The sequence below is a fragment of the Calonectris borealis genome, chromosome 3, assembly GCF_964195595.1.
Source record: "Calonectris borealis chromosome 3, bCalBor7.hap1.2, whole genome shotgun sequence".
NCBI lineage: Eukaryota > Metazoa > Chordata > Aves > Procellariiformes > Procellariidae > Calonectris > Calonectris borealis.
This window is the reverse complement of record NC_134314.1, coordinates 81150398-81170945: the sequence shown is the minus strand read 5'-3', so window position 1 is coordinate 81170945 and position 20548 is coordinate 81150398. Positions and strand designations below refer to the sequence as shown.

Genomic DNA, 20548 nt, shown 5'->3' with positions numbered 1-20548 from the left:
ATGCCAGCTCCTGAAAAATCGTGGAGAAAATAATAGCATGTATTTTCTATATGACTTTCCTTTTTATTAGGAGGAACATTTGCATAAAAAGGAGCTTTATTGTCAAGAATTCCTGTTCCCTTCACCTGATGTCATGTTTTACTTCTGGCGTCAAGAATAACCCCAGAATAGGTATTACAAGAATCAGACAAGATAGAAATTCTGATTTTATATGTATAGTTGCTTATAATAAGGGTTCTGTTTATGGCATTTCATGAGGTAAATTAAAATATTTGTAGTTGATAAATATTATTTCCTTAATACTTACTACTTCCTGATTTATTCATAGGAGTTATGCTGCAGAGGAGTGGGCTGTTGTGGCTTGCTGTGTTGCTAACCCTGTGGGTTTCTTCAAATGCTCAGGGTAAGTTCTGACACTTCTTAACCAGATATAGAGTAACTCCAAAGCTAAAAGCTGGTGTAAAACATTGACTTACCTGAGCTACAATGGGCAAAGTAATCATATATGATTTTTTAGAAGTGCCTGGAATAGTAGTTGCTGGGGGTTTTTTTGGTAGATACATCTTACTAATGTTAAATGAAGATTCCCCAATAAATATAAAAAAATTGTTTTCTTTAGAAATTGTTATCAAAATGTATATAATTTCAGAAATAATTGCTATTATACTTTCCTCTGCAGTGGAAATGTATGATGAAAGTAACATAAACAGAATCATTGAGTTGGGTGAACATTTTAAAAAGATAGAGGTAGAGAAGTAGACCTCTACAGACCAAGTATAAGTGGGATGTAAATTGTCACAGTGCCAGGCCTTCATTTACATCTGACTTCTTGGCCTGAATCTTTAAAATGCAAATCTCTTGCTTCCTGTTGTCATGTGGCCACATGGCTAGTCGTAATTTGATTTTTATTAGCTGAGTCAAAATATAGAAATTGGCTCAAGTTCCTTATCCTTTCATGTATATAAAAAATATTTAATGATTACATTGTTACATGCATCCATGCGTAGGCATAGATATGAACATACAGCATGTATATATATACAAGTGTGTATTATATAGTGCTATAAAATACATAGCCATATGTTTAGTTAGGTAATCAAATGTATTTATACCTACACACAGAGAAGGCGAGGGTTGCCACATAAATGAAAATGACAGGTGGAAAATACGATTCATTTGCATGCTAGTAGGAACAGTTCTGTTTGTGGAAGTAGGAACATACTGGGTTTAGTCTGCTGATCTTCGCGTCTGTCATATAATTGCAGTTACTAAGTATAGTGTGCAGAGTTGTGTTTCTTATAATGCTTTTTGTAGACACATTGTCACACACTGTTAACTTTTTCAGATGGTGGCAAGGAAGAGGAGACTACCTTTGATTTACTTCAAATCAGTAACATAAACCGAAAGACAGTTGGAGCAAAATTGTTTCGGGGTCCAGACCCCGCTATCCCAGCATATCGGTTCATTCGGTTTGACCATATACCTCCGTGTAAACCAGAGAAATTAAAAAAGATTGTCAAACTCATACGGCAAAATGAGGGCTTTATCCTTTCAGCCACCCTGAGACAGGACAGGCAATCTAGAGGCACTATCCTTGCTTTAGAGGGTCCTGGCATCAGTGAGAGGCAGTTTGAGATCATTTCCAATGGCCGGGCCAACACCCTGGACCTTATCTATTGGGTGGATGGCTTCCAGAACGTGGTTTCCCTGGAAGACGTGGACCTTGCCGACTCGCAGTGGAAGAACCTCACCGTGCAAATAACAGGGGAGAACTACAACCTCTACGTTGGCTGTGACCTTATTGACAGCTTCATCCTGGAGGAGCCTTTCTATGAGCAGCTGAAAGCAGAGAACAGCAGAATGTATGTGGCGAAAGGGTCTATTCGGGAGAATCATTTCAGGGTAGGTAACCTGGAGGAGCTCGGGTCACTGGTGAGGTAAGGACGTAGCTGCAACTTGTTTCAGAAGATGCAATAGGTGTAGTTTTGTTCTCCCAACGCCTCTTGGATTTGGTGGGGTCATAGGTGTTCCCAAGCAGAATTTCTCCAGAGTGTGTTTTTATTCATTGCTGGATCCGTGTTATGTGAATTTGGGGGTTCCTGAAAACAAAGGACTAGTAAAGCAAAGTCTAAGGGCAGGAAAAGTGCACAAAACCAGTTTACGGGCTTTCCTATGCAACCATCCACTTTCTTTTCCAGATTTAAGACTTCTGAACATGTTGCATTTTTGTGGTGATTTGTAGAATTATTTGGAAATTTCTTGAAGACCTATTTTTCTGTTGAAATATATCCATTCAAGTCATAGGAACCTGTCAATATTTGTTAAATTTTATTTGAAAAAGAAAGATGGAGGAAAGAAAAAATTTTTAATGGAGCTGAAGCATATGGCGTTGGCCCATCCCCTAACAGACCATCTTGGTTTGCCATTCTGAATACACTTTTATTTCAATTAAAAAAAAAAATTGAAAAAAAAAAAGAACAAAATCAGTCCTGTAAATGAGATTTTTTTTTCTTTTTGTGGAAAACATGTATTGTTTCTCTTTTGTTTTAAAATGAAGCAATTAGAAACTCCCTGGTTTTCCTATAAAATGAAAATTTCTTCCTACCTCATACAGCGATGTGATCTGGCCCAAGTGCTTTAAGGCTGGCTTCTTTTCACTAACAACTGAAATCAAACTTGAACTCATGGCTTCAAAAATTTGAAAAGCCCTTTCTTTCTCATCCTGTTGTGCCATCTAGTTGTCAGCCAGAGCGTGACATGCTGGGGTGTGGTTCCAGAGGGTGACCAGTTTTGGCAGGAAAGCCAGAAGCTCTTGTCCACAGCCTCTCCATTCCTGCCTCCCTTCCTAGCCCATCAGTTGTGCTCCTAGAACTGGTTTTCGAGCTATACTGTTAAGCGGGTCACTGAAGTAATCTGTTTTTAATGTAATTTTTTTCTTTTTTGAGATTTTTTTTTTTTAAGTGAACAGATACTGGTCTTGTTTTATAGCGTTGTCTCAGGGTAATGCCAGCACAATTGAGGATACAGCGAAGTATGGTGTATGGGAGTGATTGGCTATGGATGGAAGTGCGATGGGGCAGGAACTTCAAAAGTTAGCTTTGACCTCATGACGAATGTCTCATAGAACTACAATCTAAAATGCACTTTATGGAAATGGAGATTTGAGCTCATTGCTGATTAATAACTGTTTTATTGTGACCTATTTCAGAACATACCTGATTTTGTTGCCTATAGTGTTGAAATTGTATATAACAAAACTATCCACAGAATTTTTTTTCACTGTGTGTCAGGTTGAATGCCTTGTAGATTGCTTTTTGCATATTTACTTATGGCTAAATCCAGTCAGTAGCGTGTGTTTGAGAAAGACCAGTTATTGGTTAATCCTAAATTGATCTAACTGGTTTTTAATTTTTTTTATTATTATTACAGGGTCTTTTTCAAAATATTCAGTTAATCTTTGATACTTCAATAGAGGATGTTCTGCGTAAAAAAGGATGCCAGAAGAGCCAGTCAAGTAAGGCTTTTTTACCTCATTAATACTGTTCACTTGACTCTGAAAATGAGAAATGTCAATGGTGACATATTATCCTAAACCTGTGCAACAGATCCCTCTGAAATGGTAGAGGAATCTTATTTAAAAAAGAAAATTCAGTTGCTTTTTGGAGGTAATAGGAATATATTTGTTACCTATATTGAGATACTATTTCTACTCTCTAGGCTACTATTTTAGTTCTTATTGCTTAGGTTTATGACTCTGAGCCTCTGTTTTTAAGTTGGGAGAAAAGCTGTCAAGCAAGAAATTCTTAGAAATTGAAAGAAAAATGCATATGCACAAGAAAAATGCACATTATTCCATGAGATGTCCATGATTCTTTGAGCACAAGACTGGGAATGTTGCTTCTGAATTCTGCTCCTGACTCTCAATGGGCCCATGAGCGAGTCTGCAAGTCTTAAAGACATCAAATTCCTCAGCAATAAGTTTGTTGACTGAAAGAGGCTTTGGGTTTGAATCCCAAAGCATTGTTAATCAAAACAACTTAAGGAAAATAAGAAAAAAACAAGAGGTATGGAAAACATGTTTGTGACAAGCTGCTCTGTGTTCTTGTTAGTCCAGTTCATGCTGACCTCACCAGGAGGGGAGCCCTCTGTGTGTGGCAGTGTATCGGATTCATCAGGAAAGAGTTATGAAAATTTGTCACGTGTGCACCAAGGTTTTGTACTTCATCTCATGGGAGGTGCTGGCTATTTTACTTTCCAGTGTTTGTAACTGGCAGGAGCTCAGTCAAGAATCAGAGACAACTGATTCCACCAGAGAACGTGGTAGGTACACAAGGCAGTCAGGATTTTGAGGTTTTATTTGAAACTCCCGCCATCTGAAATGCCATTAGTTCTGTCACTTCACCAAAATATATGACATAGAGCAAATCGGTTAAGCAAACTTTTTTCCTTGTTTATGCAAAAACCCATAAATTAAGCAGTAGCACGTCTTAACTTCTTCCAGTGGGGCCAGAGTATTGAGATTTTGTAAGGAAAACAAGATATACAAATGTGTGTACATATGTGTATGTATATATCTATATATATAGATATATATATCTCTATATATATATATATATTGTGTATATATATGTATATGCACAAAAAATTTAACTGAGCTTGCTAGTCTGTTTTTAAATCTTGATAAAGGATATTGGTTGGTTATTTCATATGTTCCAGAGGCGTGCCCTGCTGCACAAGGGCATCATCAGACACAAGTGTGATGATGTGTTAGAAATGAGTCACGTGGGCTAGCATGGAAGTGGCCTTAGGTGGCACAGGCAAGAAGATATGCCCTCATTTATTGGTTGTCATCTACCCCAGCCAAGCTGTTTTCTGTACTCAGAAACTACTGAGAAACTACTCAGAACTACTTATTACTGGTTTTCAGCTTTGTTAGTGGAAGGAAATGCTTGTGGAGCAGAACTGCTGTGGGAAAACAGAATGTGTATTTAGGTCTAATTGTAATCTGCATAAAAGAGAAGCATGGTTTCAGGAAGGATGCAGTTCAGCTATCCTACTTCATTTATGAGTGGAAACAAAATTCCCAGAAGTCGAAGTAGAACCTTGAGGGCACATTCAGCAATCAGAGGCAGAACAGTCTCATTGAAGAGGATGGGGTCTCTAGGTGTCGATAGATTGAACCAGCAAAACCAACGAAAGAGGGTGTCTTCAAATGTTTTACCTTATTATTAGTTGATCACTACAAAGGGAAGTAGTTTGGCCAAATGTTTGGAAATATCATCAAGTAAAAATGGGAGATTACTGACTTCTACTCTAAAGAGGAAGCCAATAGGAGCCTAAAGGGATAATTGAGTTCTGCATGCTGATACATACTTTAGGAGGAATTCTTATACCCTTCAGCTGTTGCAGCTAATAACTGTCAGATAATATTTTTTTAATGTATTTGTTATCACATCTGTCAACTACCAAATTTTCAGATCCGATAAATTATATAGATTTGGTTTTTTGTTTTATTTTTCTTGGGAAGTAAATAGTTCAATTCACAGTATTTTTACTTTTACTTTGCAACACCAAGAGAACACTACAAGATGGAAATTACTTGTGCAACAACAGAAGAGGGCTAATGGCACACTGTGGCTTGAAGCCATCAAAATGACTTGAGAGGCTTGTTAATGCATGGCTTATTTTCTGGCATTGCCTATCCAGCTTAACTACCACAACTGAAAAGCTATAGGCGATATGTTACTGACCACAAGGTACATAAGTATTTTCCCATTTTGATGGCCCACCCATTGAGCTGTGATAAGACACTAAGATACCAAATGTACGTGTGAGCGTCCCACATGGCAGATGTTACCAGTGAAGTGCCCTCAGCTCTGAGGACACAAAAAGGCTGCTGCTTTTTCAGAGACAGGACTGTGTTTTCCTACTGTATCTTTAATCCTAGTATGAGAATGTGAGGTATGGTGAAATGGTAGCTTGGGATTGCTGTTGGGTTGAGGGTAGGAAAGTATCTCTGTAGTGTGGTGGTTGCAAATACTTTAGGCAGGACTTACACACAGTGCTGGGTAGGAGAGATGACAAAAACATGCCTAAATAGGCACATCAATAAAATCCTTTCTTCAGCTAGATCAACAGAATGACATTTGCATATGTGAAAGGATGCACATTCTGCTCTTCTGGTTTCTCGTTTTAAAGATGATCATGTGGTCCTTAGGAAATTAGCAGGAAGCCAGCAGTGGAGAACTGATTTCCCAGTGATCCCCAGGCATCTTCTTTCAGTCGCTGCCAAGTATCAGTAGGAAGTGTGGATTTAGTTCTTCTAACATAGTTTTGGTTTATGTTTCCTGCTGAGATTGCAGCTTTATTAATGTCCTCAGAATGTTCCGGTCAAGGCACACTCCATGTTGGCTTGAAAAATATGAAATTAATGACCTGAGAAGTGCTATGGGGGAATCTGAGAAACCTAGTCTTTCAGTGCGGTAGGAAAATTGCATTCTTTCCAGGGAATCAAAAAGCAGCTGAAGTAAACAGTTATGACACCGAGTTCTGATCTGCTATGTGGTATATTGGTTTTCTCCCATCCTGCAAGTGAAGCTGGACAATTACTTCAACTTTGGAACACTGCAAACAATTTATTGTAGACCTTGGCTAGTGACAGATACTTCATATCTAATTGAAAACCATATCATTTTAAGTATGGCTGAGAAGTAATTATTTAATGTCATCTTATGGGTTGGTTCTTTGTTCTTTTATTTTTAGCCTTCTAAATGAATGAAGAATACTCCTGCTCCCATTTTCATTGCTTGTACATTTAAATATAACACTTTACATTGGAAAATCAAGCATCAGATCAAGCCCTCAAAAATTTTAAAGCATTGCCCCCTGTGACTTGTCAACACTGAATGGTATTGGGGTGTTTTGAAGCATATGTTTTATGGCTCACATTCCTGTGCTGATTTCTTCTTTTTAAATTGCTCTATCCTTTGCTTCTCCTTTGTGTTTGGTAACCTGAGTTATTACAATGTTACTGAGTCTGGTAAACAAGTCTTTATCGAGAGACAGGGCAGTATGGATTTCTGTACAGCTGATACCAAGGTTGAATGTACCACAGAGTCCTTAGAGAAAGCTTCCCTGGAATCCGTAAGATATTTACCTGGTGGAGGTTTAAATGCTTAACAGAACACAGACTGTTTTATTTAATTATCTGTGTTCTTTTTTTATTAATTACTGCTGATGCTTTCTGTTATATTCCTTTTCAAGAATTTGTTATAGACAGGGAGGTCTTTTAAACTGGTATTAGAACATTTCCAGTTCTTCCCGTATAAAGCACACAAAGTTCTGTTTTAATTACAATCTGCCTGATGGAGGAGTGTTTGGAGTGACAAATCAAATATTCAGTCTGATCTTAGCTTGATCTCCATTTCATTTCAGAATTAAACTATCATTATAACAGCTCCTCTGAGTTTAACACTAGGCAGTGTGACACAGAGCAGCCCAGAGTCTCGTATAAATTGCATAATGGTCCGAATTTGAGCCAAATAACCATGGAATTTATGGGCAGAACAAGAACAATGACTTTCTGCAAAGAAACTCTTTCTCCTGCCTTTTTCTCTGCATCAAGAAAATGTCATAGGTCATGAAAAAATCTGAAACCTTTCATGGCTCTAAGTGGGTAAAATGAGTTTGCTTTTTTGATAGTGTCCTTTTGTTACGCCTTCTTCATAAATTAATGTGTTGCAGTGCCAACAATGTTTTAAAGGGAGGGCCGTGTGAGACACAGCTTGGCTCTTAATTTTGAAAAGGGAAAGCCTATAATTGGAACCAGCTGACATCTAACCCCTCTCTTTTATTCATGTGTATAATCTATCATGAAGCTGTGCCAAAATAGACGTGTTTAAACCCTACCCATGGGTGCCAATCTGTGATTTCAGCAGGAATCTGTAATCTGTGGAAGAACTTTGTATATGCAGCTCTTCTTTCTTCCTCTCTTGCTACCAGCTGAAGTGAACACCATCAACGAGAGCACTGAAATCCTTCACTTGAGCCCTGCTGTCACAACCGAGTACGTGGGCGAGAAGCCAGAGAAGAAGGCTGAGTTCTGTGACCGCTCCTGTGAAGAGCTGGGAACAATGTTCACGGAGCTCACTGGCCTGCGCATCGTGGTGAACAACTTAGCTGATAACCTCCAAAAAGTGGTAGGTACCTGTAAGTCAAGAACTGAAAGAGGTCTGTTATGCAGTACTCTTTCCTTCTTTGTTTTATACCACTGGCGGTTAATAGAAGTTTCTTTATGTAGGTGTATATATACCTATTGGTATATCTACGTAATGTAGAGAGGACCTAAATTTTCAGAGTGACTAGTTAGGTAGTTCTTGGGTATAACACTTTAATGAAGGCTTGGTTTTCACAGACTAGATTTAAAAGAACACACACACATGCACTCATACACAAGGGAAATCAATCCTCTTAAAGGTACTGCAGGTTTGGAAATCGAAAGCTAACAAACCCAACTTTGCCTGTATACTGTATTGTGTGACTGTGATTGTACTGTTAGCTGAAGAATTGCTATGCAGTATTGCAGTACCTGAGATCTTCTACTTTATGTACATAAATAAGTAAAAAATACACTTTTTTTTTAATGGAGGAATGAAATCCAGTACTGTCTCAGTTTTGTCTTTAATTTAAAATGGTTTGTTTACAGAGTACACAATTTTTTTAATTTGCTTAATCTTCTAGTCTGAAGAGAACCAAATTATGTGGGAATTGATTGGGCCTAACAAAACGCTCAAGAACCAGTCAGTTTGCTGGCAGGATGGTCGTGTCTTTGCAGATAATGAAAGCTGGATTGTAGATAGCTGCACCAAATGCACCTGCCAGGTAAGGTTTTGGAAACATTCTTCTTCTCTACAGAAATGGATAGTGGGTTTGCTCCAGGTCAGGTCACACTTACTCAGAGCTTGGCCTAGATTTACTGGTATTTATAAAAAGTAGTCCCCTTGTCCATGACATTTAGAACAAATCAAAGAATTTCCATATATGAAACTTCCCCCAGATGCCCACCTTTATTTGCCTCTGTATGTGAGCATAAGTCAGTAAGTTGATTTCTTTGCCTGTAGGATTCTAAAATTGTGTGCCATCAAATCACCTGCCCAGCAGTCTCCTGTGCCAATCCGTCTTTTGTTGAAGGTGAATGCTGTCCAGTTTGCTCTCACTGTGAGTATTTAACCAAAGAGAAAGATACTCTTTGGCAATATTTAAAATCACTACTACTGTGCTGGAGGGGTGAAAACAAGTAAGAGGTTGAGGCAGGTAAGATCAAATAAAAAAATTATCTGTATACAAGGATCTTATGAAGTAACTTGGCTGCTTGAAGTTACCTTCTGGAGGAGTTGGTTTCTCTTCAGTGATTATATTGGTTGTTTAGAAGTAAGCTGATAACTTGCCTAGCTAAATATTAGATGCGTACTCCTCCCTAGTCGTGTTTTCCAAGGCTGGACATTCTGATTTTTGTTGGTTTGCAATAGCACTGTGCACCATTATTTCTTTTCCATGCTGCCTGGTTAAAACAGACTAACATAGGTTAGAATGTCTTCTTGTGGAGGATGTTGAAGTTCCAAATCAAAAGTTTCACGCGGTTTGATGCAATATTGATTAAGAATGCAAGTTATTTTTCTTCTCTGTTATTGTCATTCTGTTACTCTCTTATTTCTTCTCTGTCATATATCCTCTTTCGGTATAATGCTTTACTTACGTGGAACAGATTGTCAAGGTTCCTTTAAGACAGCATTGCAGGCTGTGAACTAGACTTTGGAGTGACAATAGTTTTAGTAATTTCCCTAATGAAGTGACTTCAGTGTGGGTTCAGTACATTTCACTCTGTACTAGACAGGTCTATTATAGAAGAAAACAGTTACTTAGATGTTCTGAATAAAAATGCATTGGAATATACTCGGAGTTTTTTGCCTATTCATGCATAGGGCATATTTTTAAAATGTGCTTTTGATCATGTTCACTGTTATGTTATGTTCAGAGTTGGGGCCACATCTCATCATACTGACCTATATTCTGAAGTCAAAGGCAGTTGGAACTCGAGTTTTTGGCTCAGTCCATTCTAGAAATAAGATGTTCTTCTTCCTCCAACGGTCGGTGCCTTGTGCAAACACACTGCACGCAAGTTCATGAAGATCCAGGATTCTTATCTGTGCTAACCTCTCATTACATTAAACCATAATTCCTTATCTTCAGTGGCAGCTTGGGAAAGCAAAATTAGGAAAAGAAAGGACAAAGCATATGTTCTACAGACAAAGAGAAGTGAAAATCTTCTGAGGAGGATAATAGGGCGACTTTCAATGCTAAGTACTTTTTTGTACCTTTTGCTCTGCAGCTGATGACAGTGAGGAAGGCTGGTCACCATGGTCAGACTGGACAAAGTGCTCAGTTACCTGTGGCTCTGGGACTCAGATGCGAGGAAGGTCGTGTGATGTCACCAGGAGTGCTTGTACAGGCCCTCACATCCAGACAAGGATGTGCAGCTTTAAGAAATGTGACCATCGCAGTAAGTAATAAAATTTCTTCATTTTTTTAAAGCTCTTTTGGACTTCTCTAAGCAAAAACAAGCTTAGTCTGGATTTGGTGTGAAGACTCACTAGTCAGAACAGTTTGTATTTGAACACTCATATATGCATAATTAAAGTAGCTATCATTAGATTCTTCTTCATCTACCCTTTTTCAAATATTTCTCCTTTTCCTGAGAATTTAATAGGTACGTGCATTCTGGGCTCAGCTCTGTTAAACAAAAAGATAGTGGGTGATCTTTTCTTTAACATTATGAACTGGAGTCTCTTGTTTGAAGTCAGTTTGGAGACAACACTCAGTTCATAATCATGACACATGGGACCACGTTTTGATCCGCAATTCATTCATGATTATTGGCCCATTCCATCAACTTAGTAGTTTTTAAGAATACAGTAATCATAAAGACTTTTACAAAATATCAAACTTTTTATATTTAAGGCACTTAGAAGGATCATAGTCTGTCTCCAGAACTGTAGTTAATACTATTGCAGGTAGCTGCTATATCCTTAGTACCTAAGGCTATTGCTGAAGCTGCTAGATGTCCAAATGTGCTTTTTAAACAAGTATTTGTTTCATTGGAACAAGTTTATTTTTAAGTAAAATATCTAACATGCATGTTAGTCATATGTTGGTCACTGAGATTCTTAAGAAAGCTGTACTTAAATATCTGAGCTGACATGCTGGACTTTGTAAGTGGTAGTGGTAGGTAAGAGATGGGACATTCATCAGATGCGGTGAGAGGCTTATTAGAAGGTTAACTTCACAAGTGAGTTTGTATTGCTGCTGCAGGTGGGCTATTTCCTTGAGTTTTGCTCTTTTCTTTGGCAGTACGTCAAGATGGTGGCTGGAGTCACTGGTCTCCCTGGTCTTCCTGTTCAGTTACCTGCGGAGTAGGAAATATCACCCGCATCCGCCTCTGCAATTCCCCTATCCCCCAGATGGGTGGGAAAAACTGTGTGGGAAATGGGCGTGAAACAGAGAAGTGTGAGAAGGTTCCGTGTCCAGGTACGTCTGTGGTCGTGAATCAAGGTGACGCAGTAATATTCCAGCTGAGTTTCTTCTTTTTATTCAGATCTAAATTACAGTGAATTTCTGTGATGGAAAATATAATTTGTAGCTTAGGGGTGAAATAACACGCAAGGGTGCTCTTAAGATGAAGACAACAATGCAGTCGGAGTTATGATCTGGCTTTAAACGTTAAGAGTTTGAGAAATTTTCATTTTTATAACTTAGTGATTTATATCTGCATATCAAAAATGTAAACACTTTCTATCTAAAAGGAAGCTGATACTGTACATGTTAGGAATAGACATACCGTCCCCTCAATAGCCAGGATTCTTTGAAAGTACGCATACATATTTTACACATATTCAACACGTTTAATTCTTGTTATAATTTTTTCTTCCTCATCTACACTTTTTAACCTTTTTAGTGACCATTCATTCCACTCACTTTCACTTTCCTTTCATATAACTTTTCTTCACATTTTTCCCTTTATATATCTTTCTTCATTCCCTCCTCTGTTCAGCCGTTCCTTTCTACTTATGGAATATGAGCTTGAAACTGATGTCAGGCTTCTAACCCAATAGTACTTAAATAGCTATACACACTTCATCTACTTTTTGACCTACCTGTGCATGCGAAGTTAGCGAAAAGGTTGTTTATTTAAGGACACATACCATTGCCCTTATGTTTTTTTTGCATTACCAAGAACAAACACAGAGTTTGGTTCAAAGATGTTTGTATTTCAAGAAAATTCAGGATTGATGACTGACAGGATCAGTAGAGTTGTACCAATATAAAACGTGCAGAAGAATCATTGATATAAGTTATTTAACTGAGTCAAGCAATACTATTGAAGATACACTGATGAATGGATTACAAAACAAGAATAATAGCTGCAACCTTACTGAGCATACTGTTGCCATAAAAAAAGCCATAAAGCTCAGGTTTGGATCAGCAGAAGTTTGTATCCTGTGGTTACACCGTGCTTTCTGTACAAAATGAAAGCTTAGTAGGGAGCTTTGAAGGCACTGTACTTGTTCTGATCAACTTAAATGGAAATACACCATGCCAGTGGGCACGGCATGTTGTTTTAATTATTGGCCAAAAAATGCCTGTAAAGCAGTTGGGTATCTTTTATTTGTTTGTTTCTGAAATATTGCTGTTTCAGTGTAAGGCTTTGTCAGCATCTTTCTTCCTATGAGCGTAGTGAGAAACTGTTTTCAGTCAGGGATCTGAAGAAGGGTTTGTTGTCATTGGCACCAAATGTTGTCCCCAGTATATTGCCTGTGATGCTCTTCTCCTGTCTTCTGCATATCCTAGTGAATGGCCAGTGGGGTCCTTGGTCTCCATGGTCTGCCTGCACTGTTACCTGTGGAGGAGGAATTCGTGAGAGGTCTCGCCTCTGTAACAGTCCAGAGCCACAATATGGAGGAAAGCCATGTGTGGGAGATACCAAGCAACATGATATGTGCAATAAGAAGGATTGCCCAATTGGTTGGTATTTAGTCATTCTTTATTCAGTCTGAATAATTATTATTGCTGTTATTTCTTTAATGGATAATTATGAATTGATGGTCCAGAAATCTACTAATTATGCCTTTGTTTCAGGAAAGCACATTTAACTATTTTGGGTGCTGTTTAGATCAGTGGGATTTTATATATATTCTTAATACTGACTTCTCCTGAACAAGGATGCATTTCTTAAACAGGGCTTCAATATGCTGTAATGTATTCAACGGAATGTAGCAATCTGTAATATTTTCATATTAAATCAATAGTATATTAAATACATTTAATAACCCTAATTCTAAGGGTTTTTATAAGAGTCTGTTGCATCAGATGTGATTTAAACTAATGAACAGAGAATACTTGTTTCTTGCATGAAGTGTTGCATACCTGTTATGCTCCTAACTTAATTTATACTTTTATGTGTCTTTGCCAGATGGATGTTTGTCAAATCCTTGCTTTCCTGGAGCAGAATGCAACAGTTACCCAGATGGGTCTTGGTCATGTGGGCCATGCCCAGCAGGTTACCTTGGCAATGGTACCGTCTGCGAGGATCTTGATGAGGTATTGAATTTGTTTCCATTAACATCAGGAAATCACTGTGAAATTTTCATTATTTGGGAATTACACAGCCGTCTAATTGGTTTCTTCTTTGTTTCTTTTCTTGCAGTGTATAGCTGTGTCAGATGTTTGCTTTAAGGTGAATCAGGTCCATCGCTGTGTGAACACAAATCCGGGTTTTCACTGCTTGCCTTGTCCTCCACGCTATAAAGGAAGTCAGCCCTATGGGGTAGGGCTGGAAGTTGCCAAGGCAGAGAAGCAAGTAAGTGATGTTGAAGAGAATTTGATGGCTTTGAAACTGAGTAATTCTTACCTGAAAATATCTGTGAATGAAAGCATGTAATGCATTTGGGTACCAAACAAAGATAACCTGAAATAGATAACTGCTGTTCCAGGGTATTTTTGGTTCAAGTAACAAAACACTGAATTTGGGCTTGTTTTTTTAAGGAATTTATTTTCTCTAGGCATCTGCACAGTTGCACCAAATGAGTGTAAAATGCCAGGAGCAAGCATTCCCCTGCTTTGCACTCCTTTCTCTCAGGTGTATATACCTACTCTGGGGATTGGAAACTGAAGAATCAGGATCATTCTCTCCATAAATACTGTTAATGTGGATGTCATCAGACATATGTCTGAAGTTCTCACTCCCTAAATTCCATTGGGCCAACATCTATCAGTGGTGAAGGACAGAAGGAAGTGGAAGTGATATTGAAGACTATGGTTTGATAGACAAGACAAAAACGTTAAAACGGATGTCATGGGAAGGCATTCTCTTTGTTGCTGTTGAATCAATCTGTGGTTAGTTCAACATGTGAAGTCTAAATGTAAAACATCTGTGTAAGATTCTCAGATGCTGTCAATGAAAATAAGCAAAGAGGTAACAAAAACTTATTTGAGGGGAACATGAGAATTCATTAGGGTCTCTTTTATTTAAGAAAAATAAGATAGTCCTTGCATACTGACGGGCAGAACACTAAAGGAAAGAGGTGAGTACAGTCTACTTTCTCTTGCAGTTAATTTCTGGGGATTAATGACATCTGGAAGAAAGCAGATAGAGTTCTGAAAATGTTAATCACTTCAATTGCTTTTTGAATAATGTCCAATTTTTTCTGTGGTTTGTTTTAATTATTTTTAATTGTACAAATTGTTTGGCGTTGTGAACTGACAGAGCAGTATGACTTACTGACCACAATTAAAACAAAGTTCCTGTCTTTAGGCATCTAAATAACTGGTCTGATTTTGACAAAGTTGAGGCACACACAGCTGGTGGCAAATATCATCAGGTTTCAGTGAGTACGCTCTATCTGTTACAGGTCTGTGAACCTGAGAATCCATGCAAAGACAAGACACACAGCTGCCATAAGTCTGCAGAGTGCATCTATCTGGGCCATTTCAGTGATCCTATGTACAAATGTGAATGTAGGACAGGTTATGCTGGCGATGGACGCATTTGTGGTGAGGATTCGGATTTGGATGGCTGGCCTAATAATAACTTGGTCTGTGCTGCTAACGCAACATACCATTGTGTGAAGGTAAGTAAAAAAGGTTGATAAAAATGCCATGCCATAACCAAATTTTCTCTCTGTTTTCTTAAATAGTTGTGAGTAACAGCATCAAGGTGGTGGTTGCTTTTGTTAAGCTTTGACTGTTACAGCATGCTCATTTTCTAGGAGATGCTGTGAAACGTGTATTCACTTAACGCTAGATCCAGTAAGGGATTCTCAAAATGAAATCCAGAGTACCTCTGCTTTGGATTTCTTCCTACTCGCCGTACAGGGAAGGTTGGGATGCTTGTGAATAGAGTTAGCACACCGAGCAGGAGCTGCCTAAAGCACAGGTGTGGAGCACACAGCTGGTGAGAACTAAACAGGAATCTCTGGGCGCAGGTGAGTGTGAAACCGTATCTGCAAGGCTTGTAACAATACACTGACAGCTACGTAAGGTCTACAGTTCTAAATCCTTTCTTGAACTATCCCTTCCTTTTAAAGAGTTAAGTGGGTCACACTCTCTGTGAAAACTGGATTCAGAGCCTGACATAACTTTTGGCAATAGGAACCTATTGAGGAATGAATGAGTGATTAGATAGAGGAGTTCTCCTTACTGCAAAAGCTTGGTGGGATAGGATGGGAGATTCAGCCCCTCTTACCCTTCAGAGATGTGGAGTCCCAGCTCTTACTCTCCCGAGGGGAATGACCTGTCTGCCACCATTGGTTCTAGACCTGGCAGGGGAACTGTTCTCCACCCTTGCTGCTGCAGCTGTGCCACTGTCGTGAAAAATGAAATATTATTACACCAAGAAGAAAATAAGCATCAGGGAGCTTAAAAATGGTGGTATGTAGGTTTAGCAGTGGGTGCCCACCATGGTGTGATCTCTGGGAGCTGGTTCTGGGCTCATCTGAAGCACACTGTAAGTCCTCCTCGGCTCCATGGCCTGAGGTTCCTCCCAGTGGAAATTGCTCAAAAACGGTGAGCGTGCTTGGATGTCTCATCCAGATGGAGTTACACTGCTGTGCAAAACCAGGCTGAAAGTTGTTCCAGATCTACCAGTTTAACAATGGCCCAAACAGCTGAGGGGTGAAGGCACCCCCTGACAGGTAATTCCCTGGATCCCAGTTCTGAGTGGTGGCCTCACTGATGGTTGAATGACAGGCACAATACAGAGGGGCGTACTGTTTGCAGCAGCAAATTAAGCAACTGGGTTGAAGTGAGCTTTACCTGAGCAGAAGGCATAAGCAAGTGCTCAGTTTTAAACACCTGCCCCATGGGACCACTTACAACACTGGATTACCTATTTGCTTTCACTAGGGCATGTGCTCAAGTATTTTGCTGAATCAGTCATGGCTACAAGGTCAATGCTTTCTCTCCTGAGGACTTTTTTCCCCCAGATCTGAAGCATTTTGGTTTCTCCTTCTCCGTGTTAAAGTGATCTACCTCTAAACTGTCATGAAGTTCTAGCACAATAACTTCAGATTAAATAATGAGGAAAGAAATGCAAAAATGACCGAGTTCTAGACCACCACAGTGGTTAAAAAAAAAAATATGGATCAAGAGACTAGGAAAATTTGAAATCAGGCTGTTTGAGAGAATGAGAAGTCACTCAAGTGTAATCCAGTTGAAGTTGTGAATCTGGCCTTTATCAGCAGAAGAGTTTCAGACATTGATGGAAATTTGAGCCTCAGACGTTGAACTTCCTCACTGTAGCTGATGTCTGTTTATTGTGGATCCAGCCAATTCAGCAATTGCAGTTCATATATTCTTTTTCAGTTCCTGTCATCAGAATCTGCAACATGTTGACTCAAGATGTAATACAAATTATTAGTTTTCATTAAAAACTCAACATGCTGAACCCATTCAGAAAAAAACTGTTTTGAAAGGTTGATTCATGGTTTCTATAATACATGTGTTGATCTAATAGACAGAAGTACTTCATTTAAGGGGAAAAAAACCACAAAACCCCTTAAAAATACCAGGTATTTTCAGGTCCTTATATTCATTATGAAATATCCTAGTTGAGTAATTTGATTTAAAAAAAGCAAACCAAAGCTTCTTTCCTTGAGCCGATAATGGTTGAAAATTAACTTACTGTCTAAGCAAAGCTATATGAATAAAACAAGTAGTTGTAAATAATAATAAAAATAAAATATTAGCAGTATCTTTTAGTCTAAATTTATTTTTCATTCACATGAAAGTAGCATTTTTTTCGTAAGAATTATGATACCAATGCACATCTTTGTCAATAGATGAACCAAAGAAGCCTAGCTTCCAGTGGGCTTGTGCCTCAAGGTTGAGTTCCCAAGTGGAAGGTGTGATGTCTAAGTCGTCCTCTTTCTAATATCTAATAAGAGACTTGTAGAGTGTACTGGTAGGATCTCTCTCCTCTACGCTGCTACCTCTTTTTGCAAAGTTTATAGGAACTTGCTCCCCATGAGGGTTCCACCTTACTACTTGATTCATATGAAATTGGACTCAAATCTATAGAGAAGACAGACAGACAAACACATAGATACAAACATACAAACTGATTGAGCAAACTTTGACTAATTTCTTTCATTGTTTTAAAAGATTTATTTTTGTATCACTGGTATTGAGTTGGACAGTCACAGCTGTTCACAGGTATTTCGTAAAAAAGTGCAATAAAAATTTGGAGTTGCATTGGGGTTTTGATATTTATCACAAATTTTCCAGTTCTCTTTTTCTTAAATTATCTATACTATTAGAACCACTGAGATTGAAAACAGGGCTAGGAATCTTACTGTAATACTTGTTTTCCTAGGGTACGTGTTACAAAAAAAGATATTTCTGCACTCTATTGGCAGATTTAGTTTTGGTCTGAGGTACATACGGAATGTGAGGAAGAAGTGAGAATAACAGAGTGGGTTTTTATAGATGTATTTATTCTTAGCCAGTGGTAGAATTGCAATCCATTTTTAGCTGATTTTAGTATTTTGAAAAGGAATACATACTAAAAGCTTGGCAAACTATTTCACTTCTTATTTTTTCAGTGTAACTTAAGACTTGCTCATTTAAAATAATCATTCTTTACAAAGCTGTGATACAAAATAAAGAGATACATTTGCCTTTTATTTTCAAAGCCATGGGAGCATGGGAGAGGAAAGGTACTGTTTTGCAGAACAGTATAAAGGCATGTTTTTCAAAACCCTTTCTTACAGCGCTCCCCTTCGTTGCTATGTACTACTTCATTCCAGTAACTTTCCATATGAACAACTGTTTCTGAAGACCTTCTCCTGGCTTGTATCTTTTATTTTTCTGGCAACCAAATCTGGTCATTTTATATGTAATCTTCAAACACACTTCATGGGTTGTCTATAAAAAGTTGATGTAAGAGCGCATGTGTGTGCGTGTGGTGTGTTTGTTCTCTGCTAGATAGTTTCATCTAAAGCTTACTGGAAACATCCCTTTAACAGAAGGAGAGCTGGGAAATAGAATGATCTGCAGATGCATTTCACTTATTTTACAATATGAAAGCATCAAATGAACTACTATCTTTGGCAGCAAACAAAAAGGCTCTTTAAAAAGTATTTGTGACTGATTGTTCGTGTTTTATAGCCTCTGGTGTACCATATCTACTCTTCTGCCCAGGCAAGTCATTCTGACACAATGTAAACATAATGTATTGGTTATTTTTTTTGCCCAGGATAACTGCCCCCTTCTGCCTAACTCTGGCCAAGAAGACTTTGATAAAGATGGCAAAGGAGATGCCTGTGATGAGGATGATGACAATGATGGTGTTGAAGATGACAAAGTAAGACGCATTTCTGTGTCTTCAGTACATTTGACCTAAACATCTGGTTTTAAGGAAAACCATTACAATAGATGAGAGCTTTATTGTTCAGAGCTTCAGCTGATTTATTCTGCACTGCCTTCCCTGAATGGTGTCTGGTGCAGAGTAAAGCTGTGTTGGGTCAAAGGAGAGTAGCACTGTGCAGAGCAAAGCAGCCTGGGGAGCCTGGGGATGAATTATGTTCTCTGTATCAGTTTTGGGTTCAGTTGTGTGCATGAAAACAGTTTAATGGAAGGTGGTATTGGATTTTTTGTTTTGCAATGGGAGAATGATAGGTCCATTGTATTTGAAAAGCTGGTAGATATTATATCTATGGGTATGCTGGAAACAAATTATGATGAATAAAAATAACTATAAACACAGCCAGCATCGAGGGGAAATGATGGGAGGAAAGTACCTAGCCTGGTTCATACTTTCCTCCTTTAGATCTGCCCACAAGACTGAAATTCATTTACCTGCAGAGCCTAAAAGATAGGCAGTTAGTCTAAACCTGTTCTCCCTGTACATTCAGCAAAGGACAGAGGGACCTCCAGAATGGGATTCACCTGCCTTTTCTGAACATGTTTAGGGTGAGTGAATTGGTTTTAGGAATTTACTCTTCCTCTTTGTTCCCTTCAGAGGGAGTCTAGATGCTCTAGAGCTTCAGATGCTTAAAGTTGGGTTAGAACTGTGTTCTTGGAGTCTCTACTTAGAATATTTCAAAAACCAAAGAATTGTTTGATAAAATAATATGATTTAGTACATATATTTGAAAAATTGTAGCCAGAAGTTCCGTTTTATGAGTAGTATAAAATTTTGACTTGCCTCTGTATCTTGTCCTTGAGTATATAAAATGTATTTCTGAGGAATTTAAAATATTGGGCTAAAAAAATTATTTCCTACTAAAAGTTTTTTGCTTTAGCAAAAAAAAGAAGTTTAAAGATTTTTTCCAAATGACCTCCCTTCAGATTCCGTGATGCTGATGTAGCCCTCACTCCCGCTGCTTTGGTTTGGTTTCGTTCTTCTTTGCTTCCTACACTGAGTGCTTCCTTGTGCCTGTGCAAAAGTCCATGTGTAATTTGGGGATGTGTGAAACATAAGAATTCTTGTTCTGGCAGACTTTCAGATTAGGGAAAGATTACTGAAATGAAATTTTCAGTATTCCACTAAAAGGAATGGTCACAGCAAAAAAATATTTTGGGTCAATGAGAGTATTTAATTTTAACTTTGCTTTTTGAAACTTTTTACCTTTTATTATCACAGGCAATGTAACACAACGCACAAAAACATCAATCCTTGTTTAAATTGAAAAATCAAAATATGTGGTTTAAAATTGATAATGTTGACTAGTTTTTTCCAAAAAAGTCAGAGTAACAATTCTAGTTTTTCCAAAAATTATAATATGCAGCTGAAGTTGGCCTGATTTTACAACACATTCTGATTTTTTTTTTTTAAAAACGCATGTACCAGTGGTACACTTTTGCTGAAATATCTGAGTACAGATCCAATTTAAAATGCCTGTTGCTCTCCTACTGAGATATGGAACACATTTCGCATGCCTTGTACAAAAACACAAAACCAGACAGTGAGCCAGGCTGTGCAGATGCCATCCTGTTG

At 38.3% G+C, this 20548-nt stretch overlaps 1 protein-coding gene across 1 annotated transcript in view; it reads left to right on the top strand.

Annotated features, from left to right (window-relative positions):
• The first annotated feature begins 333 nt into the window (after window positions 1-333).
• THBS2 (thrombospondin 2) overlaps window positions 334-20548 on the top strand; it is a 33835-nt gene continuing 13620 nt past the window's right edge. Inside the window, exons 1-13 of the mRNA XM_075146345.1 lie at window positions 334-403; window positions 1346-1902; window positions 3430-3514; window positions 8002-8198; window positions 8740-8880; window positions 9120-9216; window positions 10388-10558; window positions 11407-11583; window positions 12904-13077; window positions 13526-13653; window positions 13760-13912; window positions 14964-15182; window positions 18806-18913. Coding sequence (XP_075002446.1) covers window positions 334-403; window positions 1346-1902; window positions 3430-3514; window positions 8002-8198; window positions 8740-8880; window positions 9120-9216; window positions 10388-10558; window positions 11407-11583; window positions 12904-13077; window positions 13526-13653; window positions 13760-13912; window positions 14964-15182; window positions 18806-18913 — 2277 coding nt within the window. The remainder of the gene's footprint in view (window positions 404-1345; window positions 1903-3429; window positions 3515-8001; window positions 8199-8739; window positions 8881-9119; window positions 9217-10387; window positions 10559-11406; window positions 11584-12903; window positions 13078-13525; window positions 13654-13759; window positions 13913-14963; window positions 15183-18805; window positions 18914-20548) is intronic.